Below are 25,333 nucleotides of genomic sequence, written 5' to 3'. Positions count from 1 at the left end.
CATATGTATAATCCAGAGCTCTCATTATTTGTAAATTCCTCACAACTGGAAGTCCTGAAATAAGAGTAAATATTTAACACCATTTAAAGCCAGTAGAAATACACATTTGACCAACATAGCATGTTAAGACAATTCCACAGCCTATTCACGATTATAGCTAAGGCCACAACATCCTTGCTTTAAGCAGAAGTGGAATAATTTTTTCAAGTATTGTTAGAATGATTCCCCCATCCTCCCTCCCCCCACAAAGCTCTGCACTAAGATTAATGAGGTAGTTCATGCCTTTCAGAGCTACAGGAAGCTGAAATAATGACTAAATATTCTTCGGTTATGTTTTCAGACTTGTCTGTACAACTCCCTTAAAACTCAGATTCTGATAAAATTACGTTGCTCTATCTCTCAAAGAACTACCTACCTGTAGCACAGTCTTGTTAATATGCTGATTTTCTCAGATGATAATTATTATAGTTTATTGGAGGACTGGTGGCATAATTCCTTGGTAAAGTATCTCAATTTCAGAGAGGCATAATGAAAATACATTTTAGAAGACAATTATGGAAACTGTTCCTGAATAAGGGTCTGGTTTTGCAGAAGGTACATAAGCTACTTTTCTTTGCATAATTATGTGTGAGCAACTGGCATAGTCAGTGAAGCAGATGTTGAGTTTTCACACATGTAATGTACAAACAACAACTTTTTGCTTTAAAAAGAGGTTTGACAGAAGTTATAAAAGCATATGTAGAAGCCAAAACCTGTTATTTTTATTATCATTATAAAGATAAAATATTATCATTATAAAATTATATCATTATAAAGTAAAAATATTACTACAAAACATTTTTGGTTTGCTGATGTCAGTGACAGGTAACATTTCTACAATCACCAAATTTACCAGGAAAAAATTAACCAAATATATCAAACAAATACTGAATGGAAATTCAAACAACCTTCAGAATATGTGAAGCAGTAGCAGAAATACATAATGGTTTTAGAAGTAAGTTTATTTCCTTGTAGAATTTATTATTTGTGTTTATAGAGCTCTCTGGTAAAAGGTCAAAACTGAGAAAAGATTGAACTTCAGGCTATTCATCAAAAGTTCTACAAACAACAACAGAAAGTCTTAGTGTCACAAAGACTGAACATGTCTGCCTTCATGCAAAATAACTATTTTAGCTTGTAATTGTACTTGTAACTTTGGAAAGCTTCTGATTTGACCAGCAAATATACATTGAGTCAATATTAAAATAACAATAAAATCAATAAAAAACAATGGCCCCCTCCCAACTAAACAATATTAGCCCCACCTCAAAAAACCAGAAGCATCCCCTGCCCCCCAAAAACAAATTTTCTTTCTCTTCCTACAAACTTTAAACCTAACCATGTAAATCAACAACCAGCAGTCCTAGCACCTTAACAGTCCTTTTGCTGAAGTTCTCACCATTGTATACAAATATATTTATTTTCAGAATCTTTGAGACTCCTGGGCTGGCACAAACGAAGCTAAGTAAGTATTAAGTGTTTGCCTTTATTCAGGATTTTTAATACTTTTAAATGCACCATCTATATTGCAAAATATATGTATCAACACTGCCACTTAATTTACCAGTTGTAACAGACTCTGAGATGTCAGAGAAAAAAAATAGGGCATTTAGTTTACTATTCTGAGATTCCAAATCACAATTATATAATTCAAAGAAAGCTGACCCCATCTAAATGGGGACACTCAAATCTATGTGTTAAGAGCAAGTCAAGAAATTTCTATCAGTTAAAAAATTCAGTAGCCTGGAGTAAAAAACCTTGGTCCCTACTTTTAAGCTCTCCAATGGTTTGCTTCCTGGTCTCAGCAGAAAAACAAAAACCTATCCCCTCCAACTTCCCCTTGTTAATATCCCCACCTCCCCATGTTACTATTGCCCATCAATATAATATTCTATATGGCACAGCTTAGAAATTAATCTAGAGAAAGTAGATGATATTGTAATCTCATAATTCATGCTACGTTAAAAAAAAGTAACAGCTACCATTTTCAACATGTTTGTAGCTAAATACTACCTTAATTTCCATATTCACCAGTCACCAAACACAGAATCAGGTATTACATTACACAATTTGGCATCACATTTGGCTATCTATACATTATCCATATGAAACAACGGACAGTTTTCAGTTAATTTGCAGGTAAATACCTCAGCATGACACATTCTAAATATGTGGTCTGGCACAGATATCTTTATATTTATACAGTACAGTTACAGGAAACTGTCATCACTAATACATAATTGTCCTGCCTTGGCAGGGCTAAGACTGTTACTCCCCTAGCTAGTGCTGATGGGTGAGGTTCTCCTTCACTGGTATGTGACCCAGCTGCAGCCATGTGGCCGTACAGCACTTCCATTCACACAGCAGATGCATTGGCCTCTTTCATAATAAAAATTTATATGTATAAGCATTGCTTATGTTTTATTCCTAACAAATTAGCACAAGCCCTGCCACAGCAACAGCAGTTTGCCATTAAGACTCAAGCTATGTTATCATTTTCACTAAAGAGAAAATTGAATTGTGTTCTATGTCTAGCTGCTTGCACCTGGTATCCTACTATAAAAGGAGACTTTGGACTTCACCTATCCTTAATAGAGAACCTGAAACTAGAGTATTAGAGAAAACATGCTTGCTACTGAGGCATGTAATTTCTTCCTTCCTCTTTATTCTAAAATTATTCACATCACCTACTTGATAAAAAAAGCCCAAGCAACCTAAGATTTGAGTCACAGGCAGAACATGGTAGATTCTTATCATGGGGACCCTTTTCTCACTAAACAGTCAAATGCATGCTATCCTCAGTCAGACAGAAAATAATTTGTTTCTCAGTAACAACAGATGTATTTACTACAGACACTGTTTCAGCCATTTAAAAAATATTTTTATGCTTTGCTTTTGTCATTTTATCAATGCTCTCTGTGTTCAATAGCATCCTCTATTGTATAAAACAGCAAGGTGACAGACCCAGTCATTAGAACTTGACATTAATGTGCTCACATTCCACAGCTATGGCTTTATTATAAAAGCCATGAAAGAGTGAATTTAAAATATGGCAGAACACCAGAAAATTTTTTCCATTTCCAATTCTAGAAACCATCTTTCTGATCCTGAATAGCAACCAGGCCCACAAAGTTTCTTCTCCTTCCACTAAGCTATATTTTTGTTCATTCTCCCCTTCCCATGGTCTCCAAAAGGGCAAGGGATGCTTCCTCCATCACTACCTATACCTGTTAAACTTGAAGATCAAAATTATTTACCTGCAGAAGAAAAATTTATTAATTTTCCCTCATTAATACATGGTTATTTATACAGCTCTACCAACAAAGAGGAAAATGGGAATTCATTGGATACGGCATCATCATCATTACTTCAACAACCCCATTCTGTTTGAGATAAAATGAGCTATAGTTAAAATTCTTTTAACTACTGGGAAATGCCTATTTATACTAGCACGCCAAGCAGCATTGTCAACAGAGGAGATGCCCCAGGTCACCTGCAACCATGAGAATTTTAAAGAAAACTGCTCTGAAGGCAAAAGGATAACAATTCATCATTTCCAATTTGCAGAAAATAGCTACCATTTAAGTTCTTGAATAAAAATACATTAAAATTTGGGGGGGATATGGTTCAAGCTAAAACAATTAAAATGTGAAATGGCAATTACACTGGCAATTACTACAGGAAATGAAAGGGTCAGCTGTTCTACACTTTCTAAAATGAGGCAGCAAACATCTAGCAAAGAAACACAAAATCCATAAGAAGTTTTTAACCCATAATTTTGTATCAACAGACACAGATCTTACAAAGCAGAACACTGAGCCTTCTAGTACCATTGTTCTTTCAGCTGAGAGACAGAACCAAGGCCTCACAAAAGTGACTTTGTATAACTGAACTGGGCTATAGCCCACAAAAACTATCACTGACGCCCAGCGTGCTGACAGGAAATAGTTGCTGCCTTGAGCCTTGATCTACCCACGTGAAATGGAGCTTGCTGGCTGACCACAGACCGGCCTCTGTTCCCTCTGTAATTGTCAACATCTGCTCTGCAGATCTATGAATAATTTTATGACACACACACACAAAAAATCTCTCCTACTGACTCCAAAGGTTGTTGGGTTTGTTTTTTCATTTTTAAACATGTGTAATCTGACACGGAGATTAAGAGAGAACCTGTTTTGCTCATAGGTCAAGATTTACATTCTTCTGAAACATGCCATTAAAATGGAATTCAAGGTAGGTAGGAAAAGCTAGTGTTGCTGACTGTTACATTCTAAAATCAGGTGGCTGAATAAACGTTGGCAGTTGAGATAATACATCATTTTCAAATATTGTAGGTAAATGGAGCAACAGTCCACTGGTGTGGGCTCTATAGTAGCTACCTCCATGAGAGGTAGCTGTGATTCCTCTGAGTGCTTGATTCATGCCAAGTACAACAAACCTCAACTCAAACATCTTACTCTTGAAGAAGTGAGGATGCAGATATACCAATGGACACATTTAACATGACTAGAGTTTCAGTTAAAAGAAGAAATACATTTGGGGACAGAACAGCAATACTATCACTTGAAAACTCAACTTTCCTGCTCTTTCAAGAGAGCCATTGGGGGTTCTAAGACTGTCAAGCATTTGAATCTAACAGTTTCTACTTCATTTTCATTTCACAATCACAGATTTATTTATATATTAATTTATTTTTATAGAAGTGTGTGAATATGAAAGATATGGATAAAACTCTAGGGACATGACCACACTACAATTTTAGATTGTCACCATGCCTGGCTAAAAAAGGAAGAGAAGTAAAGAAAAATGGAGATGCATAGATGCACTGCCATTGGCCTGTCTGCAGTACTCATTAGCAATGCTACTCTTCATGATCAGTAAAAGCGGAAGAGTGGAAATAGAGATAATTAAAGAACAAATCACAAGGGGAGTGAGTACTTGCCAGTATAATTTTCAGACAGTTTTCCAGGACTGGAACATAACGTGACAAGGCTTTCTTGATTGACTCCTGAGCACAGCATAGGTAGACTGTTGGCTGCATATGGGACAAAACTAGAAAAAAAAAGAAATCCTTCCTCCTTTAGGTTAAATACCCAGGAAATACACAGAAGGAAAAGAACAACAATAAGCATAAAGCTAAACATGGTCCTTTTAGTGTCTTGCTGAAGCGTACACTATATTCAGGTCCACTGCAATGACTTCTTTCTCTCTTTCTTACTTCTATTATAATAACGCTGAGAATTTCCCTGCAATTTCCCAGATGTAAATGCTGTGACAGTCAGATTGCTCCTTGCTAGCTTGGGTTCAGTATTACCTTTCTGGCCCGGCAGTGCTAAATGAAGCATGTCAAAGCGTATGAGCGCATTTAGTTGAGCACTGCTCAGCAGAGGTCTGTTGACTTGTAGAGTCTGGTTTCTCTCAGAAACATTAAAACCTGTTTAAATGCAACTGCCAACCTGATGACCAGTTTGCCTCCTTTCCCTGAGACCGATTCAATAGACAGAGTGTTTCATGAATACAGTACTGTCTTCTCCTGAATATGAAGATGATTAATAATCTGCTACCTTCTTGCACTCGTGGGTGGTTACATTTAAATTTCTTTATTAGAAACTACTAAGCAATTTGCTCCTTGCAAAATGAATGGGCAATTAAGTATGTGGTGAACTTGTGGCTCTTTTGTGAAGCATCAGGGAAAGACAAAATTCTTTGGGGGAAGAGATGAAACTGAGAATGAAGTGGGAAAGCAAAAGCTGCTGAATGCTGTCACAGCCATAACAACCAATTCCAAAAGTTTGCAGGGGAAAACAGCAAAAAGCTTTAGGACACACAAAAAACCCCATACAGTATGAATCCTGGCCATGCAGTCCCAAAGTTCCCCAAAATTACACAAAGTCAAACAGATGGGTTTCAGACAAATAAAAAAGTCTGGCATGTATGTTCAATTCATGTAATTTCAATTAAGGTGTATAAAAAGTCAGTATCACTATTATGTGATATTAAGCACAAATTTGACCCTATTTTACTAGCTTTTAACAAAGAACATGAACATGACTTTCGCTCTAGAGAATTCACAATTCTGCTGCAAAGGTGCTTAAAAATGACAGGGAATGACAGATGGAGAAAAGAATAAAGAACGTGAATATTAGATGAGGCAAAAATCAAAACAAAGGCACACCAAGTAAATCTAGTGCAGGAGGCTGTTTGTGCTAAGTGGCTGTGGAAGGAGCATTTGTATAACATGCTGCAGTCTGATTTAAAAAACAAAAGCAAACCCCCCCAAAACAACAAATCAAAAAAACTCCAACCAACAAAAAACCCCCGATATGCATCTTAAGAGTCACTGCTTAGGATCTGAACTCCCATCAATCACATTATTTTGCCTGGTTGTATAGTTATACAGTAGGAGATGATGTAGATATAGAGAGTACAAGGAAGATGAAAAAACATTAGGAATACATTACATCAATTCAAAGCTCAATCCAACAGGCTACACAAGGCATAAATATTTTCATGTAAGAAACGGCTACACTACAGAGACGTGTTCTACATATTTCAGTGTAATCACAGCAGTGCAGCTCTCTAGTAGAGATGTGGCTATATTTGCATGAGAGTTGTAGGTAATTAAGATGTAACTATGAGCTATGCTGATACAAATCACTTTTATACAAGTGAACCCACATAAGGGCTTTTAGTAGTATATTCTGGCATCAAATCCCTAATCAGATAGATAAAACAATAAACTTTCTACAAGGTTACAAGCTTAACAAGCTAAATTGTAGACAACATATATTTTGTCTTTAGTGGCAGAATAAACCGTCCAAAGTGATAAAGATTAAAACAGTATTTTAAGTAAAATTTGAACCATTCTTTAAACAGCAAGGGCTTGTCTTAATTTGTCTTTACCACTTTATAAAATAATCATAATCCTGAGATTAATATGTTCATTACTATATTTATTTCATTCTGAGATTACTAGGGTACACATATGCAAAGAATTAGCCAAAATAAATATAGACCTCCTGGCATGCTAAAAAATTATATGCCTGAAAATAATAATTTCTTTTATTGTACAAACATTCTGAACACTTATCTTTTATGTTGACAGGTATGCTTAACATCTACTCCAATAAATTCAACACTAAGTCCAAGAGCATAAATGAATGGAAAATCCTGAAAACACCTCAAATTTGTCTTTAAAAAAAAAAAAAATCTTGTAACATTTGCTTTTTCTGTTTCAGTAGCTCTGAAAAAAAAAAAAAAAACCACTATAATTTGCAGCAACTACTAAGACATCATACTTTATTTACCAGGAGCACCAGTATTTTCAATTTCACTAAGGTATTAGGTTTGTAAAATGAAGGGTATAAAACTGCTGGGTTTACGTTTCTCCTCTGCTGCCTTTTCCTGCGCTGCAGGAGCAGTCACTGCAAGTGATGCAAAAGGTTAAATCCACCCACATCATAGAAACCAGCTCATCCAGAGAGGTGGCAAAGGACCAACAGTTACACTAGAAGCCAGATGCAAGACCATTTCCTTCCTTGTTATACACCCCATGCATTGCAACCGCTCAGATTTCCGTTTGGGCCAGGGCTTGACTATCCCTCTGCTAACCACAAAGCACATGCCTACTCCACCTCCTTTACATGTGATCATTCTAGTTCTCAAAATGCGAGCTGCATACACAAGCACTACTTCGAGAGGAACTAGATATGCTAATCATCCTTAAGATCATGTAATTGGAATAAATGAATAGACAAATATCTATTCTTTACAAAAAAAGGACACACTGTTCACAGCTACAGCTCATCCAAGCTAACGCTCTGAAAAGCTTTCTATTATTTTTTTTATTTGCATAACTTCAGCTCAAGAACTTCTAATCACAGCCCTTTTGGCCAAGGCTGTACAAACAGAATAAACATTCCATGTCCCAGTTTGTCACACTTGCACTAAGAAAAAAAATAAAAAATAAAAATTGAATTAATCATTAAATCTCAATCCTTATACTCAAAAGCTGTTAGACTGGGCCAGAACCTGTTTTCTTTACAACACAGAAAGAAAGCAAGCCTCAAACATAACAGTATAACATATATTGTTAATACTTATGAGAGGATATGGTGGATGTAAATATTTTAAAATTCAGCTTCTTTAACTAGTGAAAAAATCAGACAAGCAAGAACTACTGTAGAGACAAATGTCAAACATGGCAGGGTGAGGTCAGTATAAAAAATATTAAGAAACAAAATCTTAACTGTGATAGATCAGACTGGTGTTTAGACCTACTATCCAATATGGGAAATAATGCTTTCATACTCACACACTCAGCCACTCCAGTTACTATGGAAATTACTGAGCTCTCCTGAAAATCTGGCCCAGTACTTTTATCACTAAAAGCTGAGACCAAAAAAGGAAGTTATTTTTCCAATAATAAATAGAATGCGCTTAACTCATGCTCATACACAGTTTTTAAACAGTGAAAAACTGTTCACTGCCCAGTTGCAAGAGACAAAAAAATGCTTTTTCCTATATATAAGGCTATAATAGGGAGCTGCATTGCAGCAAAAATGTTTGAAATCAGTAATTTTTATTACACTAAAAGCCACGGTAAAAAGATTTCCCTTTTTTGTAGAATCAGCACTTTGATTTTCAAATTCAAAGAAAGAAAATTACAGGAAGTTAAGGGTGTATCTGCTCTGTGCTCTCACATATGGAGGACCAACTGAAAAATAAACATCACTAAATTAGTTGGAAACTTGTATTTGGAGTAGGGTTTTTGTTTTGAAAGGAAAAACAAGTTACAGCTACTTCAATATCTCACCTATCATTTTAAAACAAAAACTGGGTTTCGTCCCTCATCTGTCAGACAAAAGTAAAGTTTCCTTAAGCTATAAAAGGCAATGAGATAGAAGCCCAAAGTGAAGCTTAAAGGCTGTTTATTTGTAGCTAGCATATCAACAGAATAAACATGGAAGATCAAACAAGAATAAATAGAGCATTCAGAAACTGGAAGTTATTAGTTGGTTTCCTCCATGTCCCTAACTGCAGTCCTACACTAATAACTGAGTCCTGATTTTCTTTTAACTTTTTGCCCTATTTTTCAAAGTAATTTTCAGAAGTATTGAGGAGACATAAATGTCAATAATAGTGTGGAAAACAAATTATGCATTTCTGAAAATTTAATCCTTGACAGTTTTCCTTTACACTTGGCATTACCTGTTCATCTCTTAACATCAAATGTCTTAAGAAAAATGTTTCTTAGGATGCAAATATGTTGCATTCCATATTGGTATGATTAATTACTTAAAATACAAGAAAAGATCATCAGCTGGAACAAATCATAGCTCAAATCAGAGATAAACTGTTTTCTACCTGCTTAATTTCAATGTCCATCAAAATCATATCATGTTTTTTCTGCCATACAAGTATCCATCATGCTGTAAGACTGTAGTTATCAAGAACTTTTTGGAATAAAGCCAAACTTATTCTACTCCCAAATTGCTTTTATACTATATTATAATGTTTCTGTTCCATTTAAATATTACTACGTATTATGAACCACATTCAAGCCTTGTTTAAGCATGCAAATTATCAAACAAAATAAATAAAGGAAAAAATCAAAGTTATTTAACACTCTTTACTCCATGGTATACCTTTAAACTCATGCAAAATTGCTAACACACAAAGCAAAATCTGTATACATTTCTGAACTACTACAAACCTGTTTCTAAGTTCAAAAATATTTGACCCCGAGATGCCTTTACATAAAGCCTCACTAGGAAATTCTAATTGTGCTTGGAGTTCACAGATGTAAGACACTTCTCATTAAACTTTCTAGAACTCCATGAACCCCTTTGACATGCATTTTCAAACGTAAATATAAACATTGACTAGCTTCTGACACTTTATTTCATTCTCCTCCAGAGGAGAAAAAAGATCAACCACAAAAGGAAGCAGCCAAGTGTTTGGTTTTTTTTTTTTTGCTTGTATGGTATACGCTTAATACCATACAAACTACTAGAATCTACTGTAATGAACCAGTTTGTGACTTCGCTTCTTTCACTCAGCAGAAAAACATCAGGACTTCACTATTAATGACACATTTTAGATAACATGGGTGAGGGAAGAGGAAACAGTGACAAAAAAGCCCAGGAAAGTGTTGAGTACCTCTTTATTGAAAGACAACAAATACAAGTGAGCCATTAATAGTGGCAAAGATACTGGGGGGGGGGGGGGGAGGGGCAGGGGGAATATCAATCAGCCTTTTCATGGTTTATTCATTCTTAAGTAAGAAAGTCTTACTCTCTGTCCAGTTTTTGCCCTTACTAATATAACCAGACAACAGGCATTGCATATATCCACTTTCAGATTGCCACCTCAAGTATTATTCCAGTTCTGACACACCGACAACCAACGCTAGCGCTTATAAAGTTGGAATTTTCTGGTCTGCAAGCAGACAAAACAGATGTTCTAAGCCAGAGATATTCAATCTGTGGCCCACCTGGAAAATTCATCCTACCCGCAATCTACTCCTACCAGCTTTTTACCATTAAGAAGTTGCCTGTTGAGATACATGATGACAATCATGTAAGTGTACTGAGTGTATCTTGAGTGTACTGAATTTATGGAAAAGGTCCAGCCATGTTATCAGGTCCTTCTTGCCTTCAGAACAAGCTACATGCTTGACTCGGCCAAAATGCTGGATCTATTTCCAAACTGAGTATCTGTAGTAAATGCTGATTTGTAGCATGAACTTTTATCAAATATTAATTAAACTCTAATACAGGAAGACTTAGTAACTAGAGAAGCACAGCTTTTAAGCCTATTAGCTAAATTGAACAGGCACCTGTAACCGCACAGAAAAGTGTGTTACGAAACTCTAACATGTTAATTATTGTTCTTCTACCAGGTGGTCCAGACAGGTTACTGGTTAAGAACTACAAATCACCTGTGAAAACTTCCAGATTTATCCAACACAAAGAGCTCTGAGATAATCTGCAAAGTACAGTATGTATCAGGAAGCAATACAGACACATTACAGTGGACAACAGACATACAGAATCATCATGTTTTGTTCAGACCATTATTTTTCTAAATTAAGACAGTCCAGTCTTCTCAACCATAGAGCCCACTCCTTTTTGCAAGAGTCTCCTCACATATCATTCTAACCTTGCCATCTGCTTTCTAAGTGAACAGCTATATGAAAGCAGAGAAGTCTCTTGTCTTTGGGGAGGAAAAAATGGTAGGTCAGATGGAATTATTCTTCAGGCTGAATATAATACTTCACAGGCTGTGAGACTAAACTAACCTAAAGTAGTGATTTAACAGACACGGATATGAACTCAGCTGTGTTACTTACAGTCAGCAACAACCCTTAAAAACTACTTGTATAAATATTTGTGTAATTAATCCAACCTTAAAACCATTCAGACATTTTTACTTATACAGCAGACTAAAATTTCCAGTACAAGAAGGGCTGTATGATCAAACTTCAATCACATTTCAAGCACAATTCAGACTCGGATATCCTGTAGGATTAGTTTTAATCTACATTTTTTCCACTTACTCCAACACCAAAACAGTCAGTTCTCTTAATTTGTTTACTCATTTTCTTCCTGTACCTGTCACTGTGCTTTGCACCTACTGAACAATTAAAATTATCTTTTTTTTTTTTTTACTATTGGCCAGAAAGAAAGCAAGTCTACCAGAACACATATACATGTATTTTACGGCTTATATTAATATACCTATAAAAGCATGTTTTAATCACTCATCATTTATACAGAAGATAACATTAAACAAGTAAATATTAATTTTTTAAAAAGCAGATTTCTCATTATTATGCTCTCTTTGTACTCTCTTACTTCCCCCACACTCTCTGGGGCATATATTCTGAAATTTCACGCATACCATAAAGTATCTGTGGAATGTTACAGTATAATTGTTTAGAGAAACATTTAATGGATGAGTAAGCATCAAGAGGCCATGGATAAGGGAAAAGAAAAGTTAAAATGCTAGAAGCATTTTGTATTGAATGATCTTCTCAGCATGAGGACAGGGGATGGACATTTGATCCAAAAATCTGGTATTGACTCAAGTGATATAAAACCAGCAGCCAGCGCCGAGGCACATGAAGCCATCCAACCACCTAACAAAACATCTGCTACCACCCACCTCTTTCAAACTGGACTTCAGTCACTATCTAGTAAAACAATCAAATGCTATAGGATATTATTTGATTAATAACATTAATATTATGATAGGGATTACATGATCTTGACAATTGGCTTTTTTTTTTTATCGGTTGCTTGCTTTCCCAATTTACAGCACAAATAATTTGCATGTGCATGATACAGAAACGCAACAGAAGTAACTGGAAAAAAAGCTGGGCACTGAGTACAGAGACAGCTAAAAAAAGCTGAACATTCTTTCACTACAGGAAACTGCTGGAGACAATATGCTGTAAATTAAAGCCAATTTTCCTGAATTCCCTGAAGGACTGCTCCTCCCAGAGATTCTACAAATCCATTAGCAAAGGCCCATCATTATAGTTTTCTTGGGGCTTATTTACTGAAGAGAGTTTAAAAAAGCACATCCAAAATAAAATGTATGGTGTATCGGGGGCAGGGGAGTGGGACAAATCAGACCTAACCTTACATAATTGATTCATATCCTGATTATTAGAGAACAGCCGAGATGGTTTTTCCTCCCAATTCCTCCTCCTCCCCATACTTTTTTTAAGTCAAGGAAAAGCAAAATAATTACCTCCCTACCTGAATTTCTGATTAGACGAATAGATACCGAGACAGGAGAGGTGCCATATGCTGACATGCACTGCTCTGGAAATCAAGCAGTTCTTTTAGCACCAGAGTTAGAAAAGCCAAGCTTCCTACAGACTTGTGTCACAGCTGAAGCTTGTCTTATGATTGGGCACCTAAAATCTCTGTCCAAGTGGATTCTGTGGTGCTCAACAACATATGAATGGCAGCTGGTGCAGTACAATCTATCCTAGCTTCATACTTCCACAGAATTTTCAGAAACCTAGTGTCTTTGAGGAACTTCTATTTCTGTGTTAAATTTGGTAGAGAACAGGTAACAAGTTAAAAAAAAATTAATTAGGAACACATAAATAGTGTGATTCTATAAATCTCATCTTGTTAATAAACTCATGGACATGTAGCACAAGTTCTGCTATGCAGCCTTCTAGTTCCAAACCCAATATATTTGCCAAAATTCCTCATCTATTTGTAAAATGTGTGAATCTAAATCATATGTAAAAATAATGGATTGCACATGCTGCTTGATAAAGGCTTTAAGAGACATTTGTAGGCACATAAGATTGCAAGGGACTTCCCAGGTCACTGCATTTGCCTCCTACTATCAGAAACACTATATTAAAAAATCTCTTCTGGAAGACTTACATCCCCATCTTAAAATGAGTTTTCTTTTTGCATACCCCCCCTTTAAATAATCTCAGAATTAGGATATTTCTTTTAATTTCCATCTTAATTCATTACAGACCCCATCCAGTGGCCACTTAAATGAAACATTAAAGATTGTGTAGGACAAGTTTTTACATCCTCAAATTTTTCTTTCTCTTCTCTTCAACAACACAGTGATCCAGATGTTGCTGTCAGATAAATTCACTGTTTTAAATCTGTAATTTTTTTCTAATGCCATACTCAAAGGCAAATCCAAATATTCCATGGGTAACTTTTCTGTAACTACTTTCACTTGGTGAATTATAGGGAACCGTAATACCACTGCTGATTTTAAAACAAGGTCTATAGATGACTTCTTATGTTACAATGACCATACCAGAGCCTGTAAGGATGTCTTTGGGGGTTAGGGTAACGTGGAGCACAGCACAGTTTACAATGAAGTCTAACAAACAAGGGTATGTTAATCTTTTCAGCCACTTAAATCCAGGAAAATCAAAAGCAAATGTCTTCCTACCATAGCATCACAAAAACCAACCCCAAATACTTGCATCTTAATGCCTGCTGGGATGTTTTCTGCTAATCATCCATTACATTTCTTATGATACTCAGTACACACATTCATCCACAATCTGGATTGATTTCTTCCACAGTTTAACTTGTTTTTGCCAGAGTCTCTTTTAGTTCAGCATTGGCTCCCTGCCTAACGAAACAACCTTTCTTTATGCCAAAACTGTCATCTTCAGTTGCACAAGACGCATCTTACTTACAAACATGTATAATAAGCCCAATGTTTAATGCTTGAAGAACTGCTATTTTAAAATGATCTCTAGCAAAACTTAAACAGATACAGAAGTGGTTAGTACCTAACCTTGGGGGGGAAGGAAATCATTCTCAAGCAAGATTTTTTTTCCTTTTGTATTTAAATACACCTTTTAAAAAGAAAACCCTAAACTAATTATTAGAACAAGAAAGCACATGCATTTAGCCACAGACAGCAGTGAGAAATGTAAGGCTCACTCCAAACCGGAAGTTGAAAGTTTCATTCTCACTCAGTGTGATGTCATCATTACATAATGACCACATGCACCATAAACCTGTCTCCGATTGAAAAGACTAGCCTTTAAATATAAGAATGTGATAACCTTAGTAAGTTATCAAATATTGCTAATGACTGAAAAAATCCATCTAAATAAACCTTTTGCTCTATTTTTCTGCTGTAATTTCAGTCACAGCTGAAACAAGAATACCTGTATAAGAAGTTGTTCTTCAGTCAGATTATTGATCCAACGAGTATACCGTTCAGTAGACTCCAGTGGCTCTCTTCTGACTTGGCAACCAATAATCTAAAGCAAAATGAGATAAATCACATAGCGTAAACTACTGTACACCCACATGGCAACAAGATCATAAAATAAGCATTCAAAACATGGGAACTCCAAGAATTAAGATTATCTATACAGTCCTTATTAGCCCCCTTCTATGTTCATATTATAATATGGTCTACTATAATATAATATGTCATAGTTGCTCTGCTCAAATGTTAAATAGTTACAGACTTCCAAAGGTCTCTAGAAAACTAACATTGAGAAGTGTCTCCAATAGCTTTAGTCTTGGGGATATTTGAACCATTTTGGTTGAAATTTTCAAAGGAAAGTCATTCAAAGGCACACATCCAGAACGCAAAGTTTCAACCAAAATAGCTGAAGTTTGGCAAATGAAAATTAGAACTTGGATAACACCAGACAATCATACCAACACTGCCATCACCTATAATACAGCATGTTACTTATACTTCATATAAAATAAGGAAAAAAAAAAATCTGTATTCTGATTTGTCTCTTTCATGGTAGAACAATGTAGACACCCCATTTTGATTTGTTCACTGAAGTACTATATACCCATTCAAGCAACATTTTTTTCGCTAATACTGTTCTGTAGCTGTACAGGTTAAATATTAATTTTAATATTCTGAACACCTATGGGCATAATAAATAGCTCCCAATATGCATCAAAAACAGAATATTAGAGGGATTTCATATTATCTGTAACTGCATAGACACATATTAATGCAATTTCATACAAACACTAAACTGTTTACAAATCTCTGGTTAGACAAGGAAAAAGCCAAGGAGAACCCTAGAAGTGTGATTATACAGAACTCTGCTGTTTGCTACTCCCGACGGTCTGCAGTCCACCCTAAACCTTCAGGGTACTACAGGATTTAATTATATATGCAAAGGAAGCTGATATTGTTTTATGCCAACTCCTTGTTGTGGTTTAGCCCCAGTCATCAGTTAAGTACCACACAGCCGCTCACTCACCCTTCCCCCTGGTGGGATGGGGGAGAGAATCGAAAGAGCAAAAGTAAGAAAACTTGTAGGCTGAGATAAGAACAGTTTAATAATTGGAACAAAAAACCAAAACAAACAAAAAAAATTGTAATGAGAAGGAAAACAATAAGAGAGCGAGAGAGGAACAAAACCCAGGAAAAAACAAGTGATACAGCCGCTCACCACCTGCCGACCAACGCCCAGCCAAGACCAGGACACTATTGCACTCGTGTCGTACTATAACTGTCTATTTCTATTCCAGATTTTGATGGGTACTTCCTGTTGAGGATGTGTTCATTCATTGAGGATTAACACCAAAGTGTAGGTATTAGCATTTCTGAACAGTAATTTCAGATAATCAAGTTCTGTTCAAGAACAGTGTGGAAAACTTACTTGGTTTATTTTCCACCCTAAGCATTCATAAGGAATGTAAGGGTATACACTGAGCACAGCAAGTTTAAATCCTTCAGGTATCTCTATTTACAGAGCTTTAAACCCCACACAGATGTAAGCAGTCAGGCTAGAATTCTGCACATGCAGTTATGAATACTTTGATGTGGGAACAAAAACACCACAAAGAGATCTTGCTGGGGGACTGCTGGCAATGAAACACCACAATTTAGAGTATGATTAAATACAATCAAAACAACAAACATAAAAAAAAAAAGAAATCATTATTTGCTTATCCCATAAAACAGAATATCTCTGACCTATGAAATTTTTCCTCAATGACAACTACTAATTACTATGGACAACTTCAATCCTTATCCTAACTTTCTCCTAAACTACAGCTAAGTAATACCAAGACATTTTCAGATTGTTAACCCAAAATTATTTTAAAATGAATATCAATTAGAAGAGTTCACAGATATGTTTTTAAAGGGGGCACTCCACAGATATAAAAACTTCACAGAAGTTGCATCAGACATATATCTATTCTGTTCTGTGAGGATAATTTTTATTTAAGAATAGAATTTTTTACAGAACTTGCTAGTATTCATTAACCAAGACAGACTATCTTCTCTTGCATATCCTAGGATTTTATAACTTACAAAAACACTTTACAAAACTATGGATGAAAGTCAGAATGGAAAAATTACAAAGCACTTTTTTCTCGAAAGGTATTCTATAACAATACAATATGGAAACTTAGTTTCTTTATTCAAATAGTCACAGCCTAAGCTGAACAAACACAGAACCATAAACTGCTTTCACAAGGTAAGAGATAAAAAGGAGAATCTCAAATTTGTTTTTCTGAAAACCTGGTTTTCAATTAGAGGCAAGTACTAAGTGCAGTCATCTCCTTCTACGCAATTTGAAATTTAAATGAGAAGCAGAGGACAGAGTAGAAATGTTCATTTCTAACCAGTCTGACCATTTTCATAAATACTGTTGATAGTTTAAACAATCTAAAAAAAAAATGTTGAATACGGGTGCTCAGCTAAAGGACTGTAATTCCCTAAAGTCCAAAGAACAATTGGTTCAAATCTCAACAAATTATGCTTCCAGAGAAAACTGAATGGGTTTGATCAATTATCTGCACATACACTCAAGAAGAGGTGAAGGCAGACAGATTAACTTATTAAATTGGATCCTTACGGCTCTTTTCTGTATCATACATCACTTTTTGTAATTCCTAGAGTTTGACTTAGATTCTTAGCCAAAATTTCCTCCTCTTTCCATATACGCATATAGATAATTCCGCTGCACACTCCAATTTACTTCTCTGAATTTCGGCTTGTAACAACGATTCTGTACTTAGTGTATGTAAGCCTTAAAATACTTTGAGCCTTTTGGAATTGAAAACACCATAATTAGGAAAAAATACTTAAAGAAACAAGTTATTTAGGAATTACTGTTATTGCAGTGATGTAAATCCAGAACAGAAAAAACAATGGGTTACATTGAATTTCACCATAATTTGGGACAGAATCCTTGGAAGTGTAACCTTCCAAACTCCATCAACTGACATGCCTAACAGCAAGACAGAGTGAGAGGATAACAATCTAGAGCTTTATATAAAAATACACTAATCAAATAAAAAACTAGGTTTAAAAAGATATATATATTTTTTGTACACAGCAATTTTGTTTTCTACAGCAAAGCTCAACCTAACATTTAGAACAATAGTAAAACCAGTATAAGATATTAATCTAGAAAAACATATAAAGAAATACAGCAGAAAGTAATAGGATTGGCCTCTGACTTTTAAGAGTCAGATGTTAGAGTAACTCAATGTCTCAAGAATCAAATTACATTTTTTACCTAGTTCAATGAAAACTTAGAATAATCATTAGGGCAACCCTTCTATTGTCGCAACTCAAAGTCCCTTTAGCAGCACACTAAACACCTAAAGGTTCATGGCATCAAGTCTAAATGTAGTTTTACTAGAATTGATGGCAAAGGGTTTGAACAACAAGCTATCTCCAGGGCAATGGATTTCACTTCCGTGACTAAACAGTATACAGTTGATGACTCTTGGTCCTAGAATTTTCAAAATAAGAGTCCAAAAACCTCCATTCTGTAACCATTAACAAAGCTAGAAGCAAGTGTCATGATGACCTACTCTAATATCAATGAACACTAAAAAGGAAGAACAGTGAGACCAATGCTGAGAATTAATGTGAGAAAGAAAAGCTGCTTGCTGGAAAAAATGAAGACAATTCAAAATGTAACTTAGAAAAACAAAATTTTCTGAGACTCCACATGCTTGCTAATGTCCTCATTTCTCTAAATGATATTTAGTACATAATACCTTCTCCCCCATACCTTTGGCTTTTCTTACTCTTTTCTAGTCTGAGCTCTAGAAAGCAGGCATTATTGATGAATGAAATGGCTCCACTGAAGTTAATATAAAGATGAGGTTAAGATTTCACTCTAATTTCTTTTTCCTTACCCTTCAAATAGGATCATTAACTAGACAATAAAATATCATAACACATACTTAGTAATCCTATGCTTGTTTCATATATGGAATTAAAGGAAGAGAGAGAGGAAAAGAGGGACTAATATACTTAAAACTTTACTAAAATGTCCTCCATAGTAGTGGCTTTAAGTTTGCTTTTTCTTAAAATTACCTGAATGTGCTATCTACACACACAAGAAAAGTATTTATTTCCAGAAGGCTTTCTAATTATTCCTAAAATCTATTTGTTCACAAGCAAATTGAATCGTCTTCACTCCTCCTCCTCATCCAAAAAACCAAACCCACAACAACCACCTGACAATTCCTTTCTTTAAAAGCAAAGGAACATAAAAAGCTATAGTTAGTGTTCTTAGTGGCCTTTCATAAAGTTTCCATGGATGTACCAAACCCATCAGCAGGGCACACAAAAGCAAGGATCTCCCTGCTGCAGAAGATGGTATTGTAAAATATCATTTAACCACATTCTTTAATTATAATGATATCAAACAAAATGCACTTAGCAATATAAATGCATGTTATTGAGAACAGCTGCATTTTGATCTTTTAACACAGGAAAATAACTACAAATGCATAACAAAGTTAGCATTTTGTAAGAAGTGAAATGTTCACACTTCCCTCTACCCTAACATAACAGTGAAATGTTTTGCACAGTACACAGGACTTCCTGCTTTCTTTTCATTTTCAGAACCAGTACCACTCAAGACTGCTTTTAGCATCATCTTAAAAGACATGGTTTACAGACAAATCTTAAAATTGTCACTATGCAATTAAATTTATTTCTAGATCCTCAGCCAAAAAAATCCCACACCTTCCTGCTCTTTAGCTGTACCATTCCTCTCCCAACAGGACTCTGATTCATGACTGGGATTCTTGACTTACATGATGGCAAGATAAACATCACCAACATAGAGTAACTCAACCTGAGCCTTCGCTACAGCTTCTGTGAAGCATAGCTCATTTAACCAGCTTCTTTCACCCAATCAAAATCAGGATTATTTAGAGTACAAACGGCTTCCTCTAGCTCCCCTGTGTAAGGGGTGGCATCAGAAGCAACTACACACAGTTTCACATTTCCTCCATGTCTCACAGAACTTTTATATTCACTTCACTGAATATTGCCTTATAGCTTTTAAATTGAAGTGAAAGGTTTTTCACTGTTGCTTTTTTCCTAAGTTTTAAAATACTTTGATAGAATTCTTTCTGGCCTATTTTATACCCATTCAGACTTCCAGAAAGTACAAGAAACTCTCCATATCAGAAATATTCTGTCCAATATTTTGAGTATCCGTTTCTATGCAAAAACGGAGTTCATCCAAGTTCCAACTTTTTGATCTAATTAGGCAAGTTTATTTTTATTATTACAAATGCTAACCGTATACTGGCATATACCTGTACCTAGATTAAACTACATAATATATATAACAAATGCAATACGCTTCATATTCCAACTGGAAAGTTGCTGTAATGCACTATTAATATTACTTGTATAGGAAGCAGTAACATGAACCACAAACAAAAAATTTTTCTGGCTCATAGTGAAGGACTATAGCAGTTCATGGAAGAGTAAAAGTCTAATCAGGAGAGAAAATCATGACAATCCTTTCTGCTACAGTATCAGATGAGGTAACTGACTTTCTACATACACAATCACTTTTTCTATGTATTAAACGTAACATAGCTTATTTAGCTATTTACTTAATTGCAATCAGCATTGGCCTCTCTGGAAAGAAATACAAAGTAATTTATAATTTATGGCAGCAAGAGACAGTGATAGGTAAGAATATTAAGAGCATAAAATAGTGGTCTGGTTTTATGTTAACTACCAACAAATACATATGCTGAAAAGCCATACAAGTAACTTTTAAAAATATAAATGGCTTAAAATGAACTTTGTGGGAAGACGTGGCCAAATATAAGCATCTAGCTCACAGCCCTACAGTCTTCCTGGCCTCCAGCTACCACTTCACAGAAGGACCAGGCCTCTAATATCTGCCAGTCCTGTCTAGATGGTCTCAGGCAGCCTAAGGTGTCAAAATAGCATTATATGTCTATGTTTAGGCACCTGAATCTCTCTTCCCTAATAACTCTACCACTTCACATGCTTAGGAGTGGAGTTAATGAATCATACCTAAATAAGATTATCAGAATCAAAGCCATGGATATGTACTTTATGCCACTACATTTAAAATGTTTTCAGGAGTTAGAGCACTATAAAACTAATACAATATAACTATGATACAATTAAAACAGTACAAATAACAATATAAAACTAGAATAATGAGGTTCTCCATGAAACAGATGCTCTAAATTGGTCACAGTACACTGGGTTAGCCATGATGTATGAAATATGAATCTAACAAGCACATTCAATGACTTGTTGATCAACACAAAGTTCAGTTATGATCACATTCAGAGGAACTAGGCAGGATTATTACATACATTACAAAATTGTACTATGAGCACATATAGTCACCGTTCTGTGAGTTACAAAATTGTTCCACTGAAATACAAGGGTATTTCAGTCATATATCTGATATGTAAAAAAAAAAAAAAATCAGTGTTCTATACCCAGCAGCAACATCAGCCATCCACTTACATGCCACAACTTGTTCCAACTTTTCACTAGTGTTTGTTTTTTAATGCAATTTTCAGGTAGAGATGCTTCTTATATTCATCATTTTAGGTTATGTTTTCCCTTGCACATATAAATGGAAAAGGAAGCGGGTCAGAGGAAGCAAAGATTAAATGAGTTGACAGTAATTAAAAACAACACACTTTCTGCAGATGTGGCATTTTTGTTTTTTTTTAATCACTACAACTTCCTCTAGCACAAAGAATCTTTCTTATTCAGGAGACATCCTATGGGTCAGAACCCTCCTGTTGTACTAAAGAGGAAATGAGGATGAAAAAATTAATTGGTCTCCAATTCTATCCCAACTTTTTCTATCCTAGTTTTATAAAAAGGGGAAATGAACAAAGACAGGCAAAAGCATAAATCCTCTATAAGGTAGTAGGCACCTAGTGCCTACTATATACATACACATGATTTCTTCATATAATATGTCTTCTTTTAAGGAACTTCGTTTATGAAGTTGTTTTAATTAACCAACCAATAACGACATTGAAGCAGATATTGAAAAAATATGTCTTTTTAGCAAGGAAAAATCAACAGCTTTCTTGTACAAAATAAATTGCTTTCCTCAACTTATGGTATTAAATGAAATGCAACTTTCAAGGGTTATATGAAGTACAAAACTTTCCACACACTGAGAAAAAGAGTGCAGTGTTGAGTTTCATGTTAGAAATATGACTGAATGACGTAAACCTCCTAGAAGAGAATGTAATTAACTACTTAGTGAAGCTTTATTTAGAAGTATCATGACATCTAATCCTAGATAATGTTCTATGAGAAGAAAGACTATTCAAATAACAAGCAATACAAGAAGGATTACCTCTAGTGCACAACACCTTTTTCCCCCAATATGCCTGTTTAGGAGTGTCCACAGAGGGAAATTTCCTAAACTAAAAGTGCTAATAGGAGACATTTAACTTATCCTGAACATTTAAGAACAGTTTTTGTTCATCATGCCTACATCTTGATGTATAAAGCAAAGGTAGATGTCACCTGTGCTGTCTCCAAATCCTACTTCTATTATTTTTGTTGTATTAATTTCCACCCCCACCCCCAATTGATGTGACACTGCAAACGTACCCTGAAATTCAGAAGACAACTTGACAGGAGAGTGAAATTTTTTCCCTCTATTTTCCCTCTGTATTGATTTCTTTGGTTTTCATTCATGTAATACTTTAAATATTTGGTTGTGAAAACTTCTATAGAAGGTTTCATTTTCTTCCTGGGTACACACACCCCCCTTCATAAATACATATTTTTTAATATATATTTGTCTAAAAGGTCAGCAAAGCTTTAGGTATTGGTGCAGTACCTCTAACACTAGCTGTTAGAAGCATGGATCAGCAGCGTCCCTAGTATGTTTTATTGGAAGTGTCAAGTAGAAATCTACCACAGAAAGAGCAATTGATTGAGACAGTCCAGGATTCCTTTTCAAGCAGACTTATGAAATGGTGCTTGTAGCATAATTTTTAATTGCACAGCTGTGACTCAGCATTGTCTTGTCAGATCACCCATTTCTCACAGGAAACATGATTAACAAAATCTTCCACAAGTCTTTATTTGTAATTTACTCAGAGTAGTTAGAACTTTATTACATTAACTAGCATGATTGAAAAATTAAGATTTAACCATTAAAATATCAAAGCGTTGGATAACATTTTCAGCCAACAGTAATAAGCATTATTTCACTCATTTTAACTAGATGGTGATTACACTTATATTATTAATTTGTTCCTTCACCCAATTAAGGAAAAGTTAAAAAATATTTGGAATTATATGTTAAAATCTATTTCAGTTGCAGAATACTGGAGCAGGAAAGCTAGACCATCCTGAAGAAATTTATCAGCTCTGTTTCCAATTCTGCTTCTTGCTATTCTTACTTAGAGCAAGTAATTAAAGCTCTATATAGCTAAATCCATATTTTGTAAAAATATATTGGGAGAGATATATGTATATGGGATATTATTGGATGGTCTTCCTTCAAATTGTGATGGTGCTTTAGAAGAACCTGTCTATAAAATGCTAACCATTAAGGAAATAAAATTATGTCAATAATTATTATTATTATTGTTTAGGCCTGATTTAGCTGCCATTTAACCAAATTCTCCTTATGCTACCATGTATTTCATTAAAAGCAACACTAGCTACAAGAATTCACAAAGTTTCTTCAAAACTCAAGAAAATTCATTTTTTGATAATGTGACAAAATTACAGGGTGGTTAGTCCAAATAACTGTGTCACCTGAAAGATGAAGAGAGATTTACAAAATATAGCTGTCTACTGAGTACACTTTACATTGAGTTCCCAGTCAAGTACATGGTCATCCCAATAACTAAAACATCTACTTTAATCAGTAAGAAATTATATGGCACAGCAACAGCTAAACAGACTAGATATTTGTAACAACTATAGGCATTTTGGATTTTAACCTTACTAAAAACAAGACTTAAAATTTATGTTGTTAAAAATACTAAAAAATTTTATTTAGATTATATTGTGTTTTTCTACAGGCCCACAGCCTGTAGTTTTATTTTTTAATGCAGCAGAATAATTAAATGATTGAAGATACTAGTGGCTTTAAGAAGGACCTTGTGACCATTGTTTAGTGTAATTAAAAAGGAAAAATACATGGAAGGAATATTTACATGTGGTTAAAATCTTTCCAAAATCATATACTCGGGGAAGAAGGTGGTAAAATGTATCTTCTATCCCCCTCATTTCCAATAGAGGAAACAGTGTTCTTCAAAACACATGACACCTGTGAGGTAATTTGCATTAGGTCTAAAGATACAAAACACACCCTAGTGTATTTAAAGCATGTTTTAAAAATTATAAAATATGTTGATAGTACTGACTCCCCAGAGAATCCTTTAGGTCAGATGAATATCCATTTCGGCAGATGTTCTTATCTTGTAGAAATCTATTTTTAGGAACACCTGTTAATCATTCTACTTGGCACTGGTTCAAATCCAAAATCCACAATAGGATGTTACATGTTTATTTTCAGCATATTAAAAAAAAAAAAAAAAAGAGTAATTAAAAACCAAGGAAGTCTGAATTTTCTTTAGTGAATTTATATGAAAAACAAGAAGTCAGGGTGTTGTAATCAGAATGAGCACAGCTGAGTATCACACCACACATACATTTAAAAAGGGTGTTGAAATCATGAAGGATGAACATGACATTTTTGGAAAAACTTCAAGTAACTGAAGACATACTACAGCAAATCTGTAGACACTACAGCAAATTAAAGGAGTTTCAGAAGTTGTTTTTGAAGGTAAATGAGTAAGCTCCAGTATTTTGATAACTAGCTTAGGTAGGAAAAAGCACCAGGCCTCAGAAGCCCTCACTGATAATCTGCCATCCTAGGATAAACAAGATCTAAAGGCTCAACCTCTATATTAAAGCTAGTACATAAGCAATCTGAATTTGACACAAATTAAGTAAACTCTTTGGATCCTGTCAAGATGCTTACGCAACCAGTCCTTTGCATGAAGCTTAAGAACAGTCAAAAACAGCAATATGTTTGCACAATTTCTATTTTAAAACAGATTTCTCTTGCGTTTGTAGCTCCACAAAGTATGATTGGATTAATAATAGTTATCACCACAGCAAAATATCTAAACACGAGGAGGAGGGGATCTTGATTTTCAAATGTTTTATGCTTCAGACATAGTTTTAAAAATGAAATATGCTGAAAGTCTACATTACAATCAGACATTCATGGATATCAAACTCTAGTAATCACAATCGTTTGATGGGGTTATTGGCATGTGGAGGCCATATTAAACACAAATTTAATTACAAAGTGGTGTAAGTTGGGATGTTTCTCATTTGGGATATTTGATTAAATGTAGAACAGACTTAAACTGACATTGTGACTTTGAAAATGCAGTGCGGTTTTTCAGAAATACCAAATTAAAAAGAATCTTTAAGGAAGCTGCCTAATAAAAAGCAAAGACACAGCTGA

At 35.0% G+C, this 25,333-nt stretch overlaps 1 protein-coding gene across 9 annotated transcripts in view; it reads right to left on the bottom strand.

Moving 5' to 3' along the window:
* Positions 1-25,333, bottom strand: part of QTGAL (queuosine-tRNA galactosyltransferase) — a 148,102-nt gene that overhangs the window by 93,448 nt on the left and 29,321 nt on the right. For all 9 annotated transcript variants that reach the window (XR_012778088.1, XR_012778090.1, XM_075518534.1 and 6 more), the window contains exon 6: positions 14,723-14,818. Coding sequence is in view for 7 of the 9 variants with exons in the window: in XM_075518534.1 (XP_075374649.1) it covers positions 14,723-14,818 (96 nt within the window). In the remaining 2 variants the exon portion in view is untranslated. The remainder of the gene's footprint in view (positions 1-14,722; positions 14,819-25,333) is intronic.

Source organism: Mycteria americana, chromosome 16 (assembly GCF_035582795.1).
Source record: "Mycteria americana isolate JAX WOST 10 ecotype Jacksonville Zoo and Gardens chromosome 16, USCA_MyAme_1.0, whole genome shotgun sequence".
In the NCBI taxonomy this organism is placed as follows: domain Eukaryota; kingdom Metazoa; phylum Chordata; class Aves; order Ciconiiformes; family Ciconiidae; genus Mycteria; species Mycteria americana.
This window is presented reverse-complemented; position numbering and strand designations above follow the sequence as displayed.